Source organism: Monodelphis domestica, chromosome 4 (assembly GCF_027887165.1).
Source record: "Monodelphis domestica isolate mMonDom1 chromosome 4, mMonDom1.pri, whole genome shotgun sequence".
Classification (NCBI taxonomy): Eukaryota; Metazoa; Chordata; class Mammalia; order Didelphimorphia; family Didelphidae; genus Monodelphis; species Monodelphis domestica.
In genome coordinates, this window is record NC_077230.1 from 363,462,515 (window position 1) to 363,487,549 (window position 25,035).

The 25,035-nt window shown below is 42.9% G+C and overlaps 1 protein-coding gene across 2 annotated transcripts in view; it reads right to left on the minus strand.

Moving 5' to 3' along the window:
- The window catches only part of GRIK3 (glutamate ionotropic receptor kainate type subunit 3), a 344,698-nt gene that overhangs the window by 223,658 nt on the left and 96,005 nt on the right, over nucleotides 1-25,035 (minus strand). Inside the window, exon 1 of one of the 2 annotated variants that reach the window (XM_056795163.1) lies at nucleotides 12,310-15,459. The exons of the other annotated variant lie outside the window; for it this stretch is intronic. Within the exon in view, the coding sequence (XP_056651141.1) occupies nucleotides 12,310-12,457 (148 nt within the window). The 5' untranslated portion in view covers nucleotides 12,458-15,459. Of the gene's footprint in view, nucleotides 1-12,309; nucleotides 15,460-25,035 lie in introns of those variants that run through there. 2 annotated transcript variants of the gene reach the window in all.

Here is a 25,035-nt window from a genome sequence, read left to right on the forward strand (position 1 = left end):
TCTGAAGACTTCCAGGGAAAGAACTGTTGGGGTATGAATGCAGATGAAAACTTGATGTATTACTTGTTTATTTGGGTATATGTTTGGGGGGTTTTGGTTTTATATTTATTCACTTATAAAAATGAATAATATGCAAATAGGTTTTATGTGATAATACATGTATATCCCAGATTGAATTGCTTCTCAGCTCTGGGAATGGGGTGGAAAGGAGAGAGAGAGAGGTAACATGAATCATAGAACTTTGGAAAATTTATGTGGTAATTTTACTTAAAAAAATAAGATCATGCATATAAATGCTTTATGAACTTTAAAGTACTACACACATTTTATTTATTTGTTTATTGGAATTTCATCCAACCCCATTCATCTAACAAATAGGGAAATTGAGACCCTGGCAAGGTTTTCTAGAAAGAACTGTCCCAAATTTGTGCGGCTGGACTTATGTCTGAGAGCTCCTAACAGTGAGTTAGTAAGTAAGAAGAGACTTTTCTCTAGCAATAAATGATAGCTTCTAGGGAAGGGGCAGTATCCTTCCCCAAAGAGCTCTCTCTGTCTCTGTCTCTATCTCTCTGTGTCTGTGTGTGTGTGTGTGTGTCTGTCTCTGTCTCTCTGTCTCTCTGCATATGTGTGTTTCTCTGTCTCTGTTTTGTCTGTCTCTGTCTCTCTGTGTATGTGTGTGTGTCTCTGTCGCTCTCTCCATCTCTGTCTCTCTCTGTGTCTGTTTCTGTGTGTCTCTCTCTGTCGCTTTCTCTGTGTGTGTGTGTTTCTCTATCTGTCTCTCATCTGTCTTTGTTTCTTTGTCTCTGTCGCTCTCTCCATCTCTGTCTCTCTCTGTGTCTGTTTCTGTGTGTCTCTCTCTGTCGCTTTCTCTGTGTGTGTGTGTTTCTCTATCTGTCTCTCATCTGTCTTTGCTTCTTTGTCTCTGTCGCTCTCTCCATCTCTGTCTCTCTCTGTGTCTGTTTCTGTGTGTCTCTCTCTGTCGCTTTCTCTGTGTGTGTGTGTTTCTCTATCTGTCTCTCATCTGTCTTTGTTTCTCTGTCTCTGTCTCTGTCTCTCTGTCTCTCTCTCCATCTCTGTCTCTCTGTCTCTGTGTGTGTCTGTTTCTGTGTCTCTCTCTGTCTCTGTCTCTGTGTGTGTGTTTGTCTGTCTCTCATCTGTCTTTGTTTCTCTGTCTCTGTCTCTCTGTCTCTCTCTCCATCTCTGTCTCTCTGTCTCTGTGTGTGTCTGTTTCTGTGTCTCTCTGTCTGTGTGTGTGTTTCTCTGTCTCTGTTTTGTCTGTCTCTGTCTCTCTGTGTATGTGTGTGTCTCTGTCTCTCTCTCCATCTCTGTCTCTCTCTGTGTGTCTGTTTCTGTGTCTCTGTCTTTCTGTGTGTGTGTGTTTCTCTGTCTGTCTCTCATCTGTCTTTGTTTCTCTGTCTCTCTGTCTCTCTCTCCATCTCTGTCTCTCTGTCTCTGTGTGTCTGTTTCTGTGTCTCTCTCTGTCTCTGTGTGTGTGTTTGTCTGTCTCTCATCTGTCTTTGTTTCTCTGTCTCTGTCTCTCTGTCTCTCTCTCCATCTCTTTCTCTCTGTCTCTGTGTGTGTCTGTTTCTGTGTCTCTCTGTCTGTGTGTGTGTGTTTCTCTGTCTGTCTCTTGTCTGTCTTTGTTTCTCTGTCTCTGTCTCTCTCAATCTCTGTCTCTGTCTTTGTGTGTGTCAGTTTCTGTGTCTCTCTCTGTCTGTGTGTGTGTGTGTCTGTTTCTCTGTCTGTCTCTTGTCTGTCTTTGTTTCTCTGTCTCTCTCTTTCCCTTCAGATCTGGTCCTCTCTAGAGACAGAGACTATATAATCTATTTCATTTGTCTCTTGCTGGCCTAGGCCAGGAAGGTCTAAAATAAGCCACACTATTTTAAAAAAGGAAAACAAATTGGAAAGATTGTTATGTAGAAGAGGTCCCACAAGGCTCACCAACGCCATCAGCTTCCTGCCCACACTGGGCCCATTTTACCCTGGAGAAAAGAGGCTGAAAAGCTTCCTCGTCCTCTTGGGACCTTTCTGAGAACTAGCATAGAAATGGAACTCAAACTCAGCCCTAGCCTCAAGAGACTCGCCAGAGGGGTCTACTGACCCCTTCGTTAGTACAGATGTCTCCCAGGTGTGCCATCCTCTGATGGCCCCCATCACTAGGGGGTGAGAGTACACTGTGTACACTGATGATTCTGTCACTCAAGAAGAAAACATCAGCCTCTGGGTCTCTGATTGCCATTGGGGAGTGATATCCCTCCTACCCACAGACTTTCCTTTCTCTTTTGTTTATGTTTGTATTTTGTTCCTTCTTCTTTTGTCCTCTCGGTGTACATCTGGCCACGTGATTGGCTGTCAGGGTCCAGGCCAACCTGAACCTCAGGCCCTTTCTCTACTGCAGTGTAACTTCTGGCCTACTTCTGTCAAGGCTCTGACTGCGGCCCGTGTGCAGATTAATGAGGTCCAGGCTGTGGCTGGGCCTGAGGGGACTCGCCTCATTTCTAGGTGACCAGGGATTTGAACCTAAATTAACTTTGACTCCCCTTTTTGTGTCCCTGCTCTCCTTCCCTACCCTACTGCCCACCCATGTCCAGGAAGGGAAAAGAAAAGGACAAGGAAGAAAAGAAGGAGAAGAGGAAGAGAGAGTAGAAAAAAAGAAGCCGAAAGGAGGAAGGAAGAGTCACTCACTCTCATTGTCCAGTGGAAAGAGGGCTGGTTTTAGACTTAGTTACAGCTTATTTCCACTTCTCCCCCTCTCCTCTCATCCCAACATTCATAAATGCACCCCCCCAGGGAAAAAACTACCCACAAATATCTGCCAGGTCAGAGACCCATAGAGAGTTACCAATAAAACAAATGAAGAAAAATGGCAGCAGAGAGAGACAGGAATACACAGAAGGTGCTGGCCAATGGCAAGTCCAATGATAAAATCTATGACTTCAGATGTCTATACACAAGCATGCTGGGTGCAGGCAATAAACCAGGAATGCTGAAATGCCTGAGACAAGGAGGTAAATTATGTCTAATTGATGTTATTGATCTTTGATAGGTAAGGAAGGAATCGAGCATTTATTAAGTGGTTCACAGGATTGTTCTTAATTACTTCATGCAAATTTGTATTTTACTAACTTTATTTATTTTGTATATAATTATATATATATATATATATATATATATATATATATATAGTTTTCTCCCCCATTGGAATATGAACTCATGTAGAAAAGTGGTTATTCTATTTGGGGTCATTAAATTTCAGGGCTTTACACACACACACAAACCTTACCTTCCCACCTTAGAATCAATACTATGTATTAGTTCTAAGGCAGAAGAGTAGTAAGGGCTAGGTTAAGTGACTTGTCCAGGGTCACACAGCCAGGAAGCATCTGTGAGCAGACTTGAACCCAGGACTTCCCATCTCTAAACCTAGTTCTCTATCCACTAGCTGTCCTGTTTTACACATATTATCTCATTTGATCCTCACAACAATCCAGGGAGTTAGCCGCCATTGTTACTGTCATTTGATATTTTCCATTTGGCCCTGGAAACAATGGTGGTGATTGAATAGGGGGTTGATATAGCCAGATCTGCACTTTAGAAAGATCAATTTGATGACTGAGTGGAAGATGCACTGGAATGGGGAGAGACTCAAAGCGGGTAGATCCGCCAGCAGATTGTTGTAACTGTCCAGGTGTGAGGTGATAAATAACCTGCATGAGGGTGACAGAGATGTTAGAGGGAAGAGGGGGCATATGCAAGAGATTAGAGATTTTATAAGCAGAGGTCAGCAATCTACAGCTCCAGGACCAGATCTGGCCCATGGGCCTCTTTCTGGATGACCCACAAGCTAAAAGCAGTTTTTACATCTTTAAAATCGTGCTATAGTTTGCCGATCCTTGTTATAAAGAAGCACCAGGGCATGCCAAGTGACTGGATATTTATTTTGCTTGTTTTCTTGGCCCATCATTTTAACCCCAGAATTTTTCTGGTAATGCTACAGAGCTGATCATGAGGGCACACTGCGATCTCTGAAGATTCAGAACTGTAGGTTACCCAAGGAGGCACAAAGAGGTATATCCAGTGGGCGTATTTGCGGGGTAACATGATGCCAATGACAATAACCAATGTTTCTAAAGCCCTTGAAGACTTATATTTGGTCATTGGGTCAAACAAGTGCCAATTATAACAACTATATTCCTTCTCCAGCTCATTTTACAAATGAGGAAACTGAGGCAAATGGGTTCAACTATAGCTATAGTTAGCATTTATATGGCACTTTACAAATATTATTTCATTTGATCTTCACAACCACCCTAAATCATAGGTACTATTATCATCCTACTTTTATAGATGAAGAAATTGAGGCAGATCAAGGTGAAGAGACTTGCTTGGGGACCCAGAGCTAGAAAATATCTGAGGCTAGATTGGAACTCAGGGCTTCCTGATTCCAGGTCCAATGCTCTGTGCCTTGTACCACCTAGTTTCTAGGTTCCTGGAATAGAAGTACCAAAAATGGGAAAAATGCCTACTCTCTATGAACTCCCATCCCCAGAAAATAAATACATACCAAATGATATACAGTATAGAGTTAATAAATACAAATTGTATGAAGTAGTTAAATACAAAGTAGTTAACAATAACCCTGTGACACTCTAGAAGTATTATTGTCCTAATTGTACAGAAGACAAAGCTTAAGTTTGGAGAGATTAAATGACCAGTTTAGGGTTACCCAGCTAGAATATGATTGAGACAGGTCTTCTGGAAATGATAAGAGTGCACGTGGATACAACCCTGGGCCTGAAGTCAGGAAGACTTCAGATCTGAGTTCAAATCTGACCCCAGACACTTGCTAGCTGCATGACCCTGGGGAAGTCATTTAACCCCATTTTCCTTAGGTTCCTCATCTGTAAAATGAGTTGGAGAAGAAAAATGGCAAACCACGCCAGCATCTTTGTCAAGAAAACCCCCAAAGGGGTCACAAAGAGTCAGATGACTTTAAAATGACTGAACTTCTGGGGTTTAGCCCTTAGCATGCTATGCCTTGCCATCTCTTACAATGATGACTTCTGCACAAAAAGTGGCATAACAATATCATACAGGAAATGTATGTTCAGAAAAGGAAGTTGCATGTGCATACACACTCACACATACTACACACTGACATTTAGAACCTTTGGTACCAATCTGTTTCTGCCCATTTGGGTTATACTTTGATTTTTAAAAACTGATTTGTTGTTTAATCATTTTCATCACGTGACTTCATGACCTTATTTGGGGTTTTCTTGGCAAAGATATTGGAGTGGTTTGCCATTCCTCTCTCCAGCTCATTTTACAGATTAGGAGCCGAGGCAAATGAGGTGAAGTGACTTTCCCAGGGTCACACAACTAGTGAGTGTCTGGAGTCAGACTTGAACTCAGATCTGAAGTCTTGCTGACTTCAGGCTCAGGGTTGTATCCACTGCACCTCTTATCATTCCCAGAAGACCTGTCTCAAACATATTCTAGCTGGGTAATTCTACGCAGGTCATTTAACCTTTACCAACTTAAGCTTTGTCTTCAATACAATTCCTGACTCCAGACCTAGCACACCACGCATTGTGCCAAGCACTGGAATTTAGTGTAGTCTATCCAGTATGCCCTATTTAGCATAGGAAGAATGTCTTGAAAGAGAATGTTTTAGGACAGACGCCTGTTGGTGAACAATTCGATTTAGCAATCCAGCAGGCACTTACAAAATGGGAAAGGTTTCTGCCTGATGTTTTTTTTTTCCTAGAAAGGGAAAAGTAAAATAATCCTCTGCCCTCAAAGAGCTCACATCCTACTTAGGGGCAGCCAGGAGGGCAGATACCAAAGATGTCCAAATACACAGTGATTTGAGCTTCAAGACAGCACTAAGAACAGACTGGGGATCACCCATGGCTTCCAAGAGCAAACAGGATCTGAGTCAAGTCTGGAAGGCAGATAAGAACTACAAAAAAACAGTGACAAGGAGGAAATATATTCCAGGAGTGGTGGCCAGTTTGTGTGGATCCATGGAGGAGGAAGACAGAAAGTCAGGATAACAGAAGAATTAGTAGTTTTGCTGCTTGACTTCCATATAAACTGGAAAGATCCCCATGAACTGATGCAAAGTGAAAGGAGCAGAACCAGGAGAATGTTGTACACAGCGAAGGATACACTGTGGCACAATCTAATGTAATGGACTTCTCTACTAGCAGCAATGCAATGATCCAGGACAATTCTGAGAGACTTGGGAGAAAGAATGCTATCCACATCCAGAGGAAGAACTGGGAGTAGAAACGCAGAAGAAAAACAACTGCTTGATCACTTGGTTATATGGGTATATGATTTGGGGTTTTGGTTTAAAAGATTATTCTATTATAAAAATGAATAATATGGAAATAGGTATCAAGTGATATTTGTACAACCCAGTAGAATTGTTTGTCAGCTCCATGAGTGGGGAGGGAAGAGGGAAGGGAGAGAACATGAATCATGTAACCTTGGAAAAATATTTTAAAATAAATAAATAAATTTTTTAAAAAAGAATTAGCAAGGGGCAGCTAGGTGGCTCAGTGGATTGAGAGTCAGGCCCAGAGATGGGAGGTCCTAGGTTCAAATCTGACCTCAGATATTTCCAAGCTGTGTGACCCTGGACCAGTCACTTAACCCCCATTGCCTAGCCTTTATTGCTCATCTGCCTTAGAACCAATACACAGGATTGATTCTAAGATGGAAGGTAAGGGCTAATTAAAAAAAAAAAGAATTAGCAGTTTTGGAACATAAAGTAAGCAAATGAGGAGCTATGTGAGATGAGATTGAAGAGGTAATTTGGAGCTAGATTGCAAAAGGCCAGACCAAGGGGTTTGCCTTGCATCTCAGAGCCAATAGGGAGTCACTGAAAGCTTTGGGGGAGAAGAGTAGCCTGGTCAAGCTGAGTCTTAAGATTATTTTATGAAGGAGAGGCTGGAAGCAGGTAGAGCAAATAGAAAGTGATTCTAATAGAGTTCAGACAAAGGATTCTCTAATCTTAGAGAGGATAGAGAGCTACCAAGCTGGGGGAATCCATGGTCAACTTTATGCTATAGGAAGCTTATTTCCTCAATTGTATAGAAAATGTATTGGAGAGGAGGGCTACTGGAAGCAGGAACACTGGTGCATCAGTGGCACCATCTCTGTGACTCTGGCCAAGTCACCTTATCTCCTTGAGCTTCAATCACTTCATCTCTAAAATGGGGACAATAATATATTCCCTTCCTCTAGAAGTTGCAGGACTCTGTCAAACTTGAAAAGCTCCATATGAACAGAAGATCAGTATCCTTGTTTATATTGCTGTGGTTGTTGATGTTGTTCCTAGAATTCATACTTCCAAGGAGACCTCAGTTTGATTCTCAGGTCATTCAGGGACACTAATGCCATGCATTAGAAGAAAGAGCAAACCGAGTCAAAAGATGTGCGTGCCACAGCTTTATCACTCACCTACTCTGTGACCTTGAGAAAATCGTCCTCCCTTTCCGAGCCTATCCCCCCTTATGTAAAATGAGGGTCTTTGTAGATTCTTCCAGGTGAAAGGCAATGATTCTAAGCATTTATCAAGGCCTACTGAGGACTCAGAGGAGTCCTGTGAACTTGGGGTGGGAGAGGGAATAGCACACAGCAGTGTAAGACCCTCACTTTGATCAAGAGAAGCCAATAGCCTACTCCTAATCTTTAAGTCTTTTAAGTAGGATGAGGTCTAAGTCATGTTCAATTTAGAGTAGCTCCAGAGGCAGGAGGATAGACAAGGTGACTTATTAACATCACTTCTGAAACCAACTGGAAATTGGAAAACAAATGGAAAGCAAGAGTCCTAGATCAGTTATGAATTATGTGTAAGAGGGAAAGCAGAGGCAAAAAGGGGGCCACACACATATACACACACACACACACACACACACACACACACACACACACACACACACACACACACACACACCTGGCCTTGAAGCCTCAGAGAAGGGGAAAAAGTCAGGTGGTGGACATCTGCCCCACCTCTCCCCCAGGGAGAGCCTGGGACTGCCAGGACAAGTCCTGAAGCTGCTGCCCAGACATAGAGGAGGGGGCAGGTTGGTGACATGACTAATGGCCCTATTTGCTCAAACACAAAGGTTTCTGTCTTTTGCCAGGTTTGCACAAACAACAGCTGCCTGAGCCGGGTGGTATTCCTGGGAATTGGGATCATGGGTTTTTTTTTTCTCATCTGCCCAGCTTGGGGCAGTATAGAAGACTGCCCAACGTTTATAAAAATAAATAAAATAAAATCCTACTGTCACCCCCACCCTCCATGAATAGGATTGATGCCAGGAGATCAATCAGACCTTCAGAAAGATCAATTGAGGGGGCAGCTGGGTAGCTCAGTGGATTGAGAGCCAGGCCTAGAGATGGGAGGTCCTGGGTTCAAATCTGACCTCAGACACTTCCCAGCTGTATAACCCTGGGCAAGTCACTTGACCCCCATTGCCTAGCCCTTACCACTCTTCTGCCTTGATTCCAAGATGGAAGGTAAGGGTTTAAAAAAAAAAAGATCAATTGATCACTGGCTCAGAAAAATGCATCCCCAATTCATCCCATGAAGAAGAATTCAACCTTGGAGGACCTTAACAGGGAAACAGAACACCAGGCAGAAGAAAGCAGTTCTGTATTTGGAGCCAGAGAATCTGGATTAAAATCCCAATGCTGCCTCTTGCTACCTAGGAGACCTTTGACAATTCTCTTCACCAGGCTTGGTTTCCATTTTCTCATCTCTAAAATAATGGTATTGTAAAATTATCTTTAGTCAGATCCATTAATGATTTGTACACTTGTCAGAAAATGTGGTCGGGGTAAGGGCTCCCTTAAAGTGCTTTTGCAGGGGATGGAAGGAAAATACTGGGGTTCCCTATTTTGTCTAATTACTCTTATTAACGAATGCTAAGCTCAGTTGTTTCTAAGCTGCCAAAGGAATTCTAAGTATTGTCAGCATTCTCTAAATTTTGGCCCCTTGGGAAGAGCCCCAGCTGCCCTGCCACAGTTACAGCCACTCTTCTGGCTCTGTGTCCGTGATCTTATGACCCATCTTCCCATATCCAACTCTGACTCCACATATTTCCCTCAAGACTCACTTCTCTCAGGGTGTCATTGTCCTTGAGGGCACCTATGGCAGAATTCCATCGGTACATTTAGTCCAAATGGGATATCACTGTGTGTTGTCTCCTAACCAATGAACTCTCATACCAATCTTTCCTATTTTCCTCACTAAGATTATAGAACTTCATAGGAGATCTATTCTAACCTCTCATCCAATGTATCCATCTTTTTTTTAATATAGCATCTCTATAGAATTTAAAAAATTCTATAATTTTAATTTTAAATTATATATTTTAAATTTAAAAAATTTAAATTTATTTATTACATTAAAATGCCCAATTAATTCCACCCCCATTAAAAAGGCATCATTTCACAAAACATAATTATGTCTTTCTTATTTCTATTTATCAGTTCCTTTTCTGGAGGTGGACACACACAATCATTCTTTTAAGTAATATTTATGTTGCTATATATAATGTTCTCTTGGTTCTGCTCATTTCATTCTTCTAAATTTTATATAGATCTTTCCATGTTTTTCCAAAATTAACCCTCCATAGTAGTGATGAAAAACCTTTCAGAACTTTTTAAGCCTGCCCTCAGCCCCACCCCCCAGACTATGTGCAGTTCCCTGCCCCCCAGAATAGTGGTTGGCAGGGGAAGGAAGGAAGAAAGTGGAGATATTTTAGGGGATGGGGCCAGGACCAGTGGTGGGATAGGGGCAGTCCCTAGTCCTAGACAAGGGAGGGATAAAAGGAGGAGAGTGGTCTGAGAACTCCCTCTTGGGGAAAGGAAGTAAGTGTAGAGGAACCAGGGAGGCAGGTGGAAAGGGGGAAGGGAGCAAATCTGCTGGGAACAATCTAGCATGCCCACAAAGAGGGCTCTGTGTGCTGTCTTTGACACGTGTGCCATAGGTTTGCCATCACGGCTCTATAGAATCTTTAAGAGGACACCTCTCTGAGTTTAACTTAATTAATTACAAGTATAAGGAATTCACCATCTCAAAAAGCAATCCATTCATAGGTACCATAGGATCACAGATTTAGCACTGAAAGATACCTTAGGGATCACCTAGTACAACATTCACATTTTTACAGGTGATAAAACTTAGTCCCATACTCAGTTTTTAGGAGTTTATAAAAGTGGTAGAATGAGGATTTGAACCTAGGTTCTCAGACTTCAAATCTATCCATCCATTTTTGCCACTAGAGCACGTTGCCTCCACTGTTGGACAGGGCAGATTCACAAAACTTCAGTTTTAAGAGACCTCACTGTTCATCTAATTCAACTTATACCTGCCAACATACTTGACAAATGGATGTCCAGTTGCAAGGTAGGAGAACACTATTTCCTCTCAAGACAGTCTAGCTGGATAATTCTAATTCTTAAGAAGCTTTTTCTAATATTAAGTCCGAATTTAGTCCTTGCAATTCTCACCAATCTCCTTGGTTTTCTCTATGAAACCAAATAAAAAAGTTTAGTCCCTCCTGTCACACAATAATTAAGCAACCAGTCAACAAGCAATTAGTAATTACCTACTAGGTGTCAAGCAAGCTAGGGGGTGAAATGGATAGAGCACTGGGCCTGGAGTCAGGAAGATCTGAGTTCAAATTTTGCCCCAGGCACTTACTAGAAGTTACTAGCTATGTGATCCTTGGCAAATCATGTAACTATATTTGCCTTAGGTCCTCATCTCTAAAATGAACTGGAGAAGGAAATAGCAAGCCACTCCAATATCTCTGCCAAGAAAATCACAAATGGGATCACCAAGAAGGACATGACTGGAAAACAACTGAACAACACAACAATGTGCCAGGCACTGTACTATGCACAAAGAGACAAAGATGGAAGAAGTCCTGCCTTCAAGGAGTTTACATTCTCTTGGGAGGAAATAACAATTTGAACATATATAAGAATATGCCAAATATAGGCATATATATCCATATACAATGAATTTGGGGGGCATTAGTAGGTGGGAGTTCAGGAATAACTTTGACAAGGTTACAAGTACTTGAAGACAGGTGTCATGGTCCCCAGGCTTTCTCCCCTCCTGGCAGTTCTATAATTATATCTCCTCCTAGTCTTCTTTCCTTTGAGCTAAGCATCCTCAGTTGTTTTAGCCAATCTTTATATGGCATGGTTTCCTTATTCTTCTAACTGAATGTTCTCTAGTTTGACAATGTTCTTGCTCAAATGAGCTACCTAGGGCTAAACACGATGAATGTCCCAGATGTGGCTTGACCACCAACTTCATCCTTGATATAACATCCTTCACCATACAGCCCAAGATCTGGTTAGTTTGGGGAATACTGTTGTACCCCCTTGATTTTATTGACTTTGGCTGTCCTCTAAAACCAAGAGATCTTGTTTAGATGTCTGTTTTCTAGTCATGCCTCTCCTCTCTTGGTCTTGTGGAGTTGATGTTTTATGTCCAAAATGTAAAAATGGTTATAATTGGCCTTATTAAGTGTGATCTTATTTGATAGAGTCCAACATTATAGCTTACCTGGATGTTTTAGGGTCCTGAGCCTCATCCAAAATTTTAGCCCTCCATCCCAACTTTATGTCACCAGAATATCTGATGAATCTTTTATTTCTTCTTTTATCTAAATGGTAGAACCAAGAATGTACCTGGGGGTACTCCATTAGACACCCCTTTCCACATTAATATCAAACCAATAAGTTTGACCATTCAACCCATTCCAAATATATTTAATATTTTAAAATTATAACTTTAAAAAATCCTCTCCACAACCCCCAAACTCACTCTTGTTCCCATAAAATAAAAGTGTATTGAAAAGCTGAAATATGGTAAGGTTAGTTTTGTTCTATGACCATATTTAGGAGTGGCACAATGAACACTTGCTTCTTCTGTTTGTTGCAAAACAGCGTAAATCTTGGGCTTCATCCCAGAGATTTAATAAGCCAGTTTTGGCCTAATCTTGCTCAGTTCTAGTCCTCCCCAGCACTACCTACATGCTAGTCATGCCACTTAACTAGACTCCGCCCCTTCCAATTCCTCTTTATGTGTTATCTCCCCCCCCCTCCCCAAGAATGTAAACTTCTCGATGTCAGGGACTGTTTTTGTTTGTACCCAAGATTTCCAGGACCCACTAGAAGAGAATAAGCAGGCATTTAATAGGTACTTTATTTATCTACCCACACTTCTAAAGCACTCTGAAATTGGGTCTCCTGGGGCAAGTTCCCACTCACCTAGCCCTGGATATAGATGGCACTGTGCACGAATCTCTTTCTTTTCTTTGATAGACCATAAAACTGCACCATGCCTGAGTGGTCCGGAGGCCCCCTTCTCTGTCTCAACAGCAGGAGTTTTCATCTGATCCAGGTCAGCTTGCTGCATAGACTCAGCAACTTTTGAAGTTCCAGCCTCAGGGTTTCCACATCCAGCCCTAAGGCTTTAGTCCACACTGGGCACACCCTTTACATCCCCTCCCTCCGGCATTCAGCTCTGGCCTCAGAAACATCTCGTCAGTATGCCACATCAAACAGACTTCCCAATCATGCCCATTAATTGTAGGGATCTCTGAGTGCAGATGGGAGTAAGGGGAGAGCTGCCTCTAGGAAGCCAAGGAGGGTGAAAAGCTCACAGTTCTTAGCCCTTTTATCCTTGATGGAAGGTTCACTCTGATCCCTTGGCATGATTATTCCCTGAGGCATGGCCCCAGCTCTAACCCAAAGCCAGCCTCAGAAGCCCAAAGTCAGGCACTTTTCTCTTGGTTTTTTCCATCCCAAAATCTTCCCCAAACTCCTGTTTCTTAGACAAAGGAGGGAAGTAGCCCTTCAAGGAAAAGGTGGGAGAGAGGGGGAGAAGAGAAACCAAAAGGTGAAGGTCAATGTATTCTCTCTTCTAGCACTTCCCACACAGATCTAATTCCCAGGGTTAGGGTAGGGGTACCAGCTCATCTCTGTCCCCCAGAGCCCCAGAGCCCTTCTCTATCTGCTCCCTTTCTCTTTGACTTGACTTCTTTGCAGAGTTGGCTGGGTTAAGAGTTGATTTGGAAGGTTTTCAGTTGGTGGGATGGGGTTTTGTCTCTGGCAGGAAAATGTAGGTTGGGGGTGAAGAGGAGCTGAACAGAAGAATTCAGGAAATGCTTCAAATGCCCCATTCCTCATCCTCATTTCCCATTGGTGCCATGGCAGCATTCCCTAGAATTTCTTTCTACTCTCCAACATAGGGCAATGGAGCCTGTGCTTGAAAACCATACTATATTTTCTTGGGAAGAATGGGGACATAGGGTCCAAATCTCTCAGCTGAAGAGGTGGGTTCTGTAAATGAATGGTCCTTCCTTTATACTTAGAAAAACCTAAATATTATCATTGTTTGTAAAGTACATGCCCCAAGTGCTTAAGATTGGGAGCTGAACTTCATCTGCACCCAAACCCACAGGAAAGAAAATGTAGCACTTCTTGTGCCTTGATGGATATGAAAGTTTGAGAGAACATTGTAGGGTTGGGTAGATGACTCAGTGGATTGAGATCCAGGTCTAGAGACAAGAGGTCCTAGGTTCCAATGTGACCTCAGACACTTCCTAGCTATGTTATCCTAGGCAAGTCACTTAACCCTTACTGCTCTTCTATCTTGGAACCAATAGACAGTTTTGATTCTAAAATGGAAGATAAGGGTTTAGAGAGAGAGAGAGAGAGAGAGAGAGAGAGAGAGAGAGAGAGAGAGAGAGAGAGAGAGAGAGAGAGAGAGAGAGAGACAGAACATTGTACAGGGAGAGCTAGATGGCTCAGTAGTTAGAAAGCCAGGCCTGGTGATGGGATTTCCTGGGTTCAAATCTGGCCTCAGAACTAGATGTATGAATGTGGGCAATTATGATAGGGCTATCTCAGAAAAGGATCCTATCTTTTGAGACTTGTCACTTTGGGACAAAGTCAGTTTAGTTTGTTTTATCAATCTTAAAGAATTAGAGAAAAATATACTCATTATTTGTTGCTCAAGTATAGTCCCTTTTTGAAATTCTCGCCTCTGTCTTATATATATGAGATGGGGAGGACAGGGGAAAGAAAGACAAGGTCAGAAAAGACACACACACAGAGATTACTTTTCACAAAGTATTTGGGATCTGTATAATTTATTCATTCATTCATTTATCCATGAAATATTTATTAAGTACTTATTATATACCACTATGCAAGGTGCTGGGGATACAATGTTAAAAACAAACCAGTTGAGGCAGCTAGGTGGCTCAGTGGATTGAGAGCCAATCCTGGAGGCAGGAGGTCCTGGGTTCAAATCTAACCTCAGACATTCCTTAGCTCTGGGACTGTGGGCAAGTCACTTAACCCCCATTGCCTAATCTTTACTGCTCTTCTGCCTTAGAACTGAGATGGTAAGGGTTTTATAAAACAAAACAAAACAACAATGACAACAAAACCAAATCAATCTCTGACTTCAAGGGATTGCATTCATTTAGGGAGAGGGGAATGACATAATGCCTACAGATCAATAAATGCAAAATACTGCACAGGCTAAGTAAGATGTAGAGAGGAGGCCCTAATAACTGGAGGGATGAGGAAAGGTCTCATGTAGAAGCTGGTACTTGAATTCTCGGGGTAGAGGTGATAAGAAAAACCTCAAGGAACCTAGGAATCCCTTTGGGTAAGTACCTTCCTATCTACTATTTAGAGTTCCTTCAATCAAGATGCTTATTCCCATCTTCTCTCCTTCTATGCTTCCCATGGTGCAGTGAGCATGTATGAAGGACCATGTATGAAGGGTACCCTAAAAGTCCTCCTTTACCACCATCACCAGCAAGTATATTTAAGGGTCAACTGCTTCTCCTCTAGTAGTTTTGTCCAATCACCAGAAAATATTCCAGTTCCAAAAAAAAAAAAGAGAGAACAGAGGCAGTAGGGGCAAGGGAAAGCAGTCAGGGAGAGAATGATGCTGAGGAAGAGGCTAGGCTTGGCTGTGGCACCCAGGGCCACTGCTGGACTGCTGTGTAAGCAGAGGAAAGTTACTTAGAGAGATTAAATGAGTCAGTGCAGTATCTCAAGCACAGTCATTTAAATGACTCAAAGCCTGGATTGTGAAATGACAATTTACAGGGACAATGGATGATGTCTCCCAAGTGCTCTAGCCTGGATTGGAACCATAAAGAGAGCATAAGAGGGAGAGTATGAGAGGAAGGGGAGAGAGAAAAAGAGAGAGAGGAGAGAGAGACAGAGGAGGGGGAGGGAGAGAGACAGAGACAGAGAGAAAGAGAAACAGAGGAGAGACACAGAGAGAGAAACAGAAAGACAAAGTGAGAAAGAGACAGATAGAAAGCCAGAGAGACAGACAAATAGACAGAGGCAGAGAGAGAAAAAGATAGAGACAGAGACACAGAGATGGAGGGAGAAAGATAAAGAGAGACAGAGGAAGAGCATGAGAGAGACAGAGACAGACAGACAGACAGACAGACAGACAGACAGACAGACAGATAAAGTGTATGCTCATAGATGAAAGGAGGAGGGGGTTTGGTGAGCTTTCTGTACCAAGCTGCTGGCAAATAGGGCATGATGCTTCTCAGGTCTCCCCCCGCCCAAGTAGGGGGATGGTAGATAGTACTCCTTGGGGTCCTTCTTAGAAGTGCGGGTATTATAATAATAACAGCAATGACAACACAATAACAGTAGCTCAAAAAGAGACAAAAGCCTGATGCTTTGGGAAAGACTTCATGTGAAATTTGTTGTGTGCTTCACTCAGGAAAAGTGTGAATAAGTATAAAAGGGCAAGATTTCATGATTCATTCCTTCATTGATTATATGGTGTTTTAAGATTTACAAAGGACTTTACATATATATCAAGTACTTTACATATATCAAGTATTAGCAGTATAAGAATAGGGAGAAAATCTTCAGGTGGCCATCCCAAAGGCAGGAGAATGGCTACAATTATTCTCTGGGGTCCCAGTGGCTGAGTGAAAGCAGCCAAAGGGTCCTGGAAAAGTCTGAACAGACCTTAGCCCTGGAAAGTGGATCTACTCTAAATCACTAAGGAGGTGGGTAGATATTGACCACTGATCAAAGACAGGTTATGGATCTGAGTACCTCTCCTAGTGATGGGAAGGGTTTACATTTGGCTTTTTGCACATTCTAGCTTAATCTTCCCTGTGACCAGTGGCTGGCTACAATACAGCCTCAGTCGGTGGCCAGGGTCAAGGTCAAGGATCTATCTATGGCTCAAGGTTCAGACTGTGCTTAAGGTTAGAGATTTAAGAAAATAGATTTTCAAAACTATTAATAAGCACATGAAGAAGTGTTCTAAATCTCTTTTAATCAGAGAAATGTAAATCAAAACAACTCTGAGGTATCACCTCACACCTAGCAGATTGGCTAACATGACAGCAAAGGAAAGTAATGAATGCCGGAGGGGATGTGGCAAAATTAGGACATTAATACATTGCTGGTGGAGTTGTGATTTGATTTGATCCAACCATTCTGGAGGGCAATTTGGAACTATGCCCAAAGGGCGATAAAAGACTGTCTGCCCTTTGATCCAGCCATAGCACTGCTGGGTTTGTATCCCAAAGAGATAATAAGGAAAAAGACTTGTACAAGAATATTCATAGCTGCACTCTTTGTGGTGGCCAAAAATTGGAAAATGAGGGGATGTCCATTGATTGGGGAATGGCTGAACAAATTGTGGTATATGTTGGTGATGAAATACTATTGTGCTCAAAGGAATAATAAAGTGGAGGAATTCCACGGAGACTGGAACAACCTCCAGGAAGTGATGCAGAGTAAGAGGAGCAGAACCAGGAGAACATTGTACACGGAGACAGATACACTGTGGTACAATCAAATGTAATGGACTCCTCCATTAGTGGCAATGCAGTGATCCTGAACAACGCGGAGGGATCTACAAGAAAGAACACTATCCACATTCAGAGGAAAAACTGTGGGAGTAGAAACACAGAAGAAAAAGAACTGCTTGATGACATGGGTCGATGGGGTTATGATTGGGGATGTAGACTCTAAATGATCATCCTAGTGCAAACATCAACAACACGGAAATAGGTTCTGATCAAGGACACATGTAAAACCCAGTGGAATTGTGTGTCAGCTAAGGGGTGGGGGAAAGGGAAGGAGGGAAAGAATATGATTCTTGTAACCAAGGAATAAAGTTCTAAATTGGCTAAATAAATTTTTCAAAAGAAAAAGAAAAATAGATTTTATAGACTGCCCCAATATAGTACAATCACATATGTGGACATATAAAGTCATTTATCAGCCTTCAGGGTTTTTTCCCTTTTTTTTCCCCCAAAAAGCCAATCAGTACTTGGCCCCACCCCAATCCCTCTTCAAGTTGCTGCTGTACTGGGCCCAGCAGCTGCTAAAGAATTTCTTGCAGGCCAACATATCCCTTGGACTCATTTTCAGTGGCAGAGACTAAATCCTGAATCTGGACAAGAAGGCTGGCCTTATTAGCCCTAGGCTGTCAAGCTTCCTTCCTGTCCAGGATGAAGGTTCCTAAGAACTCAGTGGTTAAAATCAATGTTGATTTCATGAGGCTGCTTACTAAGGAGATCATTATCCAGAGTGATCCCAAGATGGAAGTTGCCTGGTCATGCTGGGAAGCCCATCGCTAGGGAAGATGCTTTAAGACCTGAGATATCGTCAGACTTCCATCCCATTAGTTCAGAAAAGGTAAGCTTCAGAACTGGTCACAGGCTGGGCCATATTGCCTTGTTAGGGGTTACCATGTCTCTTTGAGGCTGGCTTAACAGCCTTATGGGAGTGATTCCTTTAGAGGAATATGTGAGGCAAAGGAACTCATGTATGGGGTTGCCTCCAAACCTTTGTTGCCTGAGATCTCTCAGAGTTCTGGATCTGAAAGGAGGTCCAGCTTCCTTATGAGCAACTTTGATCATGACACTGCTCAAAAAACATCAACAGCTCCCTGTTGGCCCCTAACAAAATCCATACTTTTCTGCTTAAAAGCTTTGTTTTCCTTTGTTTTGTTAGTTTGAAATATTTATTGATTCTTTCTTGATACTGCTTCCACTTGACCTCACCACCTCCTCCAAAAGAGCCCTCTCTCATAACGAAGTATGGCAAGGCAAGGGGCAGCTAGGTGGTACAGTGGACAGAGTGCCAAACCTGTTGTCAGGAAGACTCATCTTCCTGAGTTCAAATCTGGCTTCAGACACTTGGTAGCTGAGTGACCTTGGACAAGTAACTTCACCCTCTTGACCTCAGTTTCCTCATCTGTTAAATGAACTAGAGGCAGAAATGGCAAACCACTCCAGTTTCTTTGCCAAGGAAACCCCAAATGGGGTCACAAGGAGTCAAACACAACTGAACAACAATAGCTAGGCGAAAAATAAAATAAACACTTTAGCCAGGTCTAATGATGCACCTCTGAGTCCATTTCTCTGAGGTAGCAGGTGAGATCAATGCCACACTCTGAATGCCACCATCTTCTAAAGTCATCACTGATCAGGTAGCCCGTCTATGACCCTTCCCCTTCACAGCCCTGACTTCCTGCATGGCATTTCTCTCTCCTCTCTTCATCCCCCCTCCTCATGCCCAACCCATCTTCCAACCTCCTAAAGAACAGTTCACATTTCATGGTCTTTCAATGTTGTCTCCTTTACACTATTCACTTCTGTAAATTGTTTTTCCTGTTTTGCCTACTATTCCGCCTATTGTCTGTGAACTTGGAATCAGAAAGATTTGGGTTCAAATCTAAAGCTTCTTACTGACTACCTGGTGACCAAATTAACTTCTCTCAGACTCAGTTTCCTTATCTGTGAAGTGGAGATAACACCTACATCATGGAGTGGTGGTGAGGATCAAGTAAGATGATCATGTAAAGTGTTTGCCAACACTAGAGCACCACTTAAAAGTTAGCTATATTATTTCTTAGAATTCAAAGCAGCCCTCTACAATCCAACATCTCCCAGCATTTCCAGCCCCATCTGCTCTTGCTACCCACTACCCACTCTATAGCCCAGTCAAATTGAAGAACTCTCTGGCCCCTGGGAAAAGCCTTTCTTCTCCCACCACTGAGCCTTTGCTCATGTTGGCTCTTTTCTTGGAATGCCCCCGCCCTCCCTTTGCCTACTCAGTCAAACTTTAACTCCCAATTCAAAAGCTCTCTTTCATCAAATCCTTTTCTGATTTCCTCTCAGACCTCACCCATACAGCCTCCTTTAGATGTCTCTGATGTATAATGGATGCTACTGGGCATCAGTTGCCTGAGTCTCCCTTATTCCCTGCACTAGACTGAGAGCGCTGTAAGGGCAGGTACCTTATCTCATCAGAGCTTTGAAACTGCTGCCCTCCCTCAGCCCCAACCTGGCTCTCCACACAAGCTGCAGGTGTTTAGGAGGTGTTTGTTAAGCTGAAAAAAGCTTCATCCACCATTCTTCCCTATAACGTTTCTGGTCAGCCAGATTCTGCTGGGAATACCTCGAGTAGCAGAGAGCTCACTCAGAGGATCCTGTCTTATCAGGGCCAAAGCTGACTGAGCCACGGGGCTGCCCTTTTAACCAGTCAGGACCTATCCCTTGTATGAGCCAGGAGTTAGTGGGGCAGGGCAGCTAGGTGGCACTGCTGATGGAGTATCAGGACTGCAGTCAGGAGGATCTGAATTCAAATCTAGCCTCAGATACTTCTTAGCTGTCCGACTCTTAGCAAGTCACTTAACCCTGTTTGCCTAGTCCTTGCTCTTTTGTTGTGGAGTTGTTACTGGGACAGAATAAAACAAACAAACAAGAGTTAACAGTGAGTCCACATTAGTGGAAATAGATGTGTGTGTGTTTTAGGTAGAGATGAGGGGATGGATAGGAAGGCTCCTGAATAGATGCTCCCTTCCCCAAAGGGGTATTTGCCTTATGTCCTGGAGAAAAAGTGGGGGTTCAGTCTGACTTTGTGGATCCATTGGGAAAAGGAGGGATGACCAGCAGCAGGCCTTTTGAGAATGAGGCCTAAAGGTTCAATGATGGTGATTCTCTGACTCCTTTAAGTGAAATGTCTTGCTAAGGGGAGCCTAGAGAGAAGCTGCCAGCTCTCAAAAATCACACTGGCATCTGACATCTGTGCCTTTCCAGGGAGGTTTCCCCATAGTAGAGAGCTCCATGAGAGCAGAAAAATAGATATCTGGCTTTCTTTGAACCCCCAAATGTTTAGCACAACACCTGGTTGACTGACGGATTGATGGCTTCAAGGACATTCCCAGGAGCTGCTGGCCTCTCTCATCTCCATCTGCATTCCCTGCTCTTCCCAGCCCGGGTTTCTTGCCTGGTCTCCCTTCTTTCCCATTGCTCTGATGGCCCTCACAAAACAGCCTGGTCATCCACCCAAGGAACAGAGAACATTTCCTAATGTTGGTCATGTGCTGTAAGCAAGGATCAACTGGGCAATCCGACTGGGGGAAGATACCAGGCCACAGGACAGGCTGGAGGGCCTATTCCAAGTTAGAAACCTAGGGTTCAATTCTAAGGAGGAACCAAACCGTGGCCAATGGAAGCTAATGAGAAGATGCCCCTAGGGCTGATGGATTGTGCTTCCATGTTTACTGAAATCTTCTGGGGGTTGGGAGTGGTGAGGGGAGGAAAGTGTGTGTGTATGAGAGAGAGACACAGAGACAGAGACAGAGTCAGAGACAGAGAGACAGAGAGAGACAGAGACAGAGAGAGAGATACAGAGAGAGACAGAGAGATAGAGAGATACAGAGAGAGAAGAGAGAGACAGAGACAGAGACAGAGACAGAGAGATACAGAGATACAGAGAGAGAGGAGAGAGACAGAGACAGAGACAGAGAGACACAGAGAGAGAGACAGAGACAGAGACAGAGACAGAGACAGAGACAGAGGAGAGAGACAGAAAGACAGAGGCGGGGTGGGGGGGGAGGAAGGGGGTATATCCTAGTAATCATACTTCTTTGAAATGAAATAGGATCATAGCCGTGAGATCCAAAGAAGAGCTTTAGGCATATTCAGTAGAAAAGTCATTAGATCTGTCATCAGAGGACCTACATGTCAACATTGCACTTCTGCCACTTACTAGTTTGTATACCCATTGGCAAATAACTTTTAACTCTCTGAACCTCACTTTCTTCCTCTCTAAATGGGAGAATGGGAAGTTGGTCTAGAGGGCTTCTGAGGTCCTCTTCTAACTCAAAAATTGATATCCTTTCATTTTATTTTGGGCAGCTAGATGGTGCAATTGATTAGAGCACTGGGACTAGAAAGCTACTCTTCATGAGTTCAAATCCAATCTCAGACACTAACTGTGTGATCCTGGGCAAGTCACTTATCCCAGTTAACTCATTTGCAAAATGAGCTGGAGAAGGAAATAGCAAATCACTCCCATATTTCTACCAAGAAACCCCAAATAAGATCACAAAAAATTAGACATCACTGAATATTTTATTTTCATTTAAAAATTTTTGAATCAACAAAACAGCCTATAATTTTAGAGATCATGTAGTCAAAGTCCCTATCCTTCCTTCAGAGGGAGGATTCAAGTTCTTGGAAGAAGTGACTGGCCTGAGGTAACTCCGTTACTAATTCAGTAGCAGGGTCATGATTCCAAGCCAATTCCTTGAGCTCTGAATTCAGCACTCTGCTACTGCTCAAGGCTTTTTCTCTAGCACTGACAACTCCCCCTCAACTACCTTATTTCTCTCCAACACACAAGGGAGGATTTTAAAAATTCTCTCTATTGTATTTAAGGCATTGCCAAATCCAATTAAAGCATAGCCAGTCAGCACATTTAACATGATTAAATCCAAGGGATGTGTGGAAAGCAGCCCTGGCTAGGAGACCCTGAGTGCTCCCACCAGCCCCAGCACTACCTTATTGGATGGTGGACCTTGAGTGAGTGAGGCTCTTCTTTCAGCTCTTGCTTTTATAAACTAAGAGAATTGGGCTGCTATTAGTGTCTGAGAGTATTCCAGGCTCAAAAGTTTCAAGAACCTCTTATCTTGGGTTGTGTCTGCCTCTGTGACCTCATTCTGTATTTTCTTGGCAAAGACAATGGAGCGGTTTGCTATTGCCTTCCCCAGATGATTTTACAGATGAAGAACTGAGGCAAACAGGGTTAAGGGACTTGCCCAGAGTCACATAGCTAGTAAGTATCTTTGGATGGATTTGAACTCATGCCTTTCTGACTCCAGACCTAGCTCTCTCCACCTATTGCTCTTTTGGAGCCCAAGTTTGCCTTCATGTTGACTAGGTTGGGTATTCCTCATTCCATCAATGTGGGCAATGTGGTAGCACTGGCATATCCCCGATAGCTTGGGGACCTACCAGAAGGGAAGGTGTCCGGATGAACCGTGAACTGTTTGGCACCAAGGAACTGGTAGGTCTCAAATCAGAGGACCCACTTTAAAGTCCCAGAGATACCACTAGCTTGCCGGGTGATCTAGGCCAGATCACTCTCTCTAAAGCCCACACTCCTTATCAACAAGATAGGGAGAATAATAGTTATCTTCCGCAAAGGTGGTGGTGAGAATCCAATGAGACAACACACTTTGAGAACTGCAAAACACATTTGAATGTGAGCTGGGACCTTCCTCTAATCTTCACAGAATGGGGGGGGGGGAGCTACAGGTTTGGGATATTCCATATCATGTCAGAAACACGGGATGTGTTGGTTAGTTTTGCTCAATTGCTCTCTAATTTGTTTATTAAATCTTTGTTACAAAGGATGCTTCACAGGGCAGGGGAGGAGGAGGAAAATATTCAGAAACGAAGGTGATGTAAAAATAAAAGATATCAACAATATCTGATTTAAAAAACAAATGCAAATTGTTATTATTTCTTCCTACCTGGGCTTTCTCCTTATGGACTCCTTTGAAGGTATGAGTCCTTAACGTAGGGCTTTTCTCCTATCAAGGAGAGCTTCTTGTAGGAGGTGACATTTGACCTGAGCCTTGGGAGATGGGCAAGATTCTGAAAGGTGGAAATGGGGATGGGGCGCTCAGAGTCTAGGGAATGGTATGTGCAAAGGTAGGCTGGCATAAAAATGCTGAATACGGAGGGACATGAGGCCCAGGGTAATTCAGTCTGGCTGCAGGATATGATGTGAATGAGAGAGTTATAAAGGAAAGGATAGGGTAGCAGCATGGAAATATTGCTAAATTTGGAATCAGAGCACAGGGACAGAATTACTGGCTTTTCTATAGACTACCTGTATAATCTTGGGCATCTCCTTTCATCTTTTTAGGTCTCAGTTTCTTCGCCTGTAAAATGAGACAGTTGGACTAAATGATCTCTAAGGTCCTTCCCAGTTCTTAATCTATGGATCTATTATTATTGGAAAATCTTAAATGCTGGCCAAATAGCTTATAGTTGGCTTGGGAAAAGATGAAGGATTTTGAGCATGAAGACATGAAATATGTGGCTGACTGAAAGCTAGACTGAAGAGGAGAGAAGAGGATGAAAACAGGGAAATCTGGTAGTTAGGAAGGTATGGCACGAGTTCAGGCAGGTGGTAATGGCAGTTTGTATCTCCATGGTGGCTTTGGGAGAAGAGACAATATGGATGGGAGGCACATTGTGCTAGTATCTCTCCCCGTGAAATTACCTTGCTTTTACCTTGTATTTACTTTGTAAATAATTTGTATCTGTTATATGTATCTGTCGTTTCTTATGAAAGATTGTGAGTTCCTTCAGGCTAGATATGATTTCACATTTGTCTTTGCATCCCTAGTGCCCAGTACAGTACCTGGTACAAAAGTAGATGTTGAATAAATGTTTGCTAATGCATGTCACTAGAACTTGTGACTGCATATGAGGTTAAGGAAAGGAAGGAATCAGGCTAACATGTGGGAAGCATGGGCTCCCAGATTAAGTGTTTTAGGGGCCTTAGAAGCAAGCAGGTCCAACTCCCTCTTTTTTATAACAAAGTAACTGAGGTCCAAGGAGATCAGATAATTTTCACTGTTTATGAACATGATTGGTAGGATTTGAACCCAAACCCTGTGCCTCCAGAACCAGTACTTTTTCCACTGTACCACAGTGATTCAGGACTTTAGGGAGAGAAGGAAAATCCTGAGAGATCTGGCAATCTGACCCTGTATGTCCCATATCTATCAGGATCTCCCAAGCTCAGGGATTCCTTGGAAATGGCAGGTCTCCCTCACTTTCTACAACGCCAACATCTGCCTTTAAAGCAGACACAGGGAGAAAAGCTTCAGTTCACAAAAGGATTTACCATTGGATAATGAGCTCTCCTGGTGCCCTTAAAACAGGATTTGATTTATAAAAGGAAGATGGGAGATCAATTTTCCTGGAATGCATCAATTGTATAAAGGAAGGGGCAGCTGATTCATGTCATTTACTTTCACAGAGTGCAAGACAACTGGCAATTGGTAAGGGGAGAGAGCAAGCTGGTAATATTTTCTTCATCTGTTTCTCCTGCAGCTAGCCCCACACAAAGTCCAGCACAAAGGAGATGCTCAGTAAATAGTTACTGTCTAAAACCTGGCATATGATGCCAGATTTGTTAATCAACAAATACTAATAAGTGTAGCTTCTGTTTATCTAGTTTTTGGAGACTTATAAATGCTTTCCTCCCCATGACCTTCTTTGGTATTTCAGGAAGGGATGCTTATCCCCATTTTAAAGATGAGCCACTGAGGTTCAGAGACTCCAAACAGTTTGCCTGGGATCCTAGAGCTACTAAATGTCACAATTGGGATTTGCACCTGGGTTTTCTGACTTCCAAACTAAGGTGGTCCCCTGCCCCTACTACCGCATCAGTTAGCCTGTCTGAATGAATGATAAAACTGTGTTGTGATCCCTTGGGTGTTTCCAGAAGCATGATAAAGTGCCTGGGAGCCTCTCAGCTGTGTCTGCAAGTCTGGGACAAGTGACAGAGAGCTAGCCAAATGCATGCATGGCAGCTCTAACAAACTCCTCCCTTGACTGAGGAAGGGAGCAGATGGGAGTCATTCTGGAAAGCTGGAACTATACT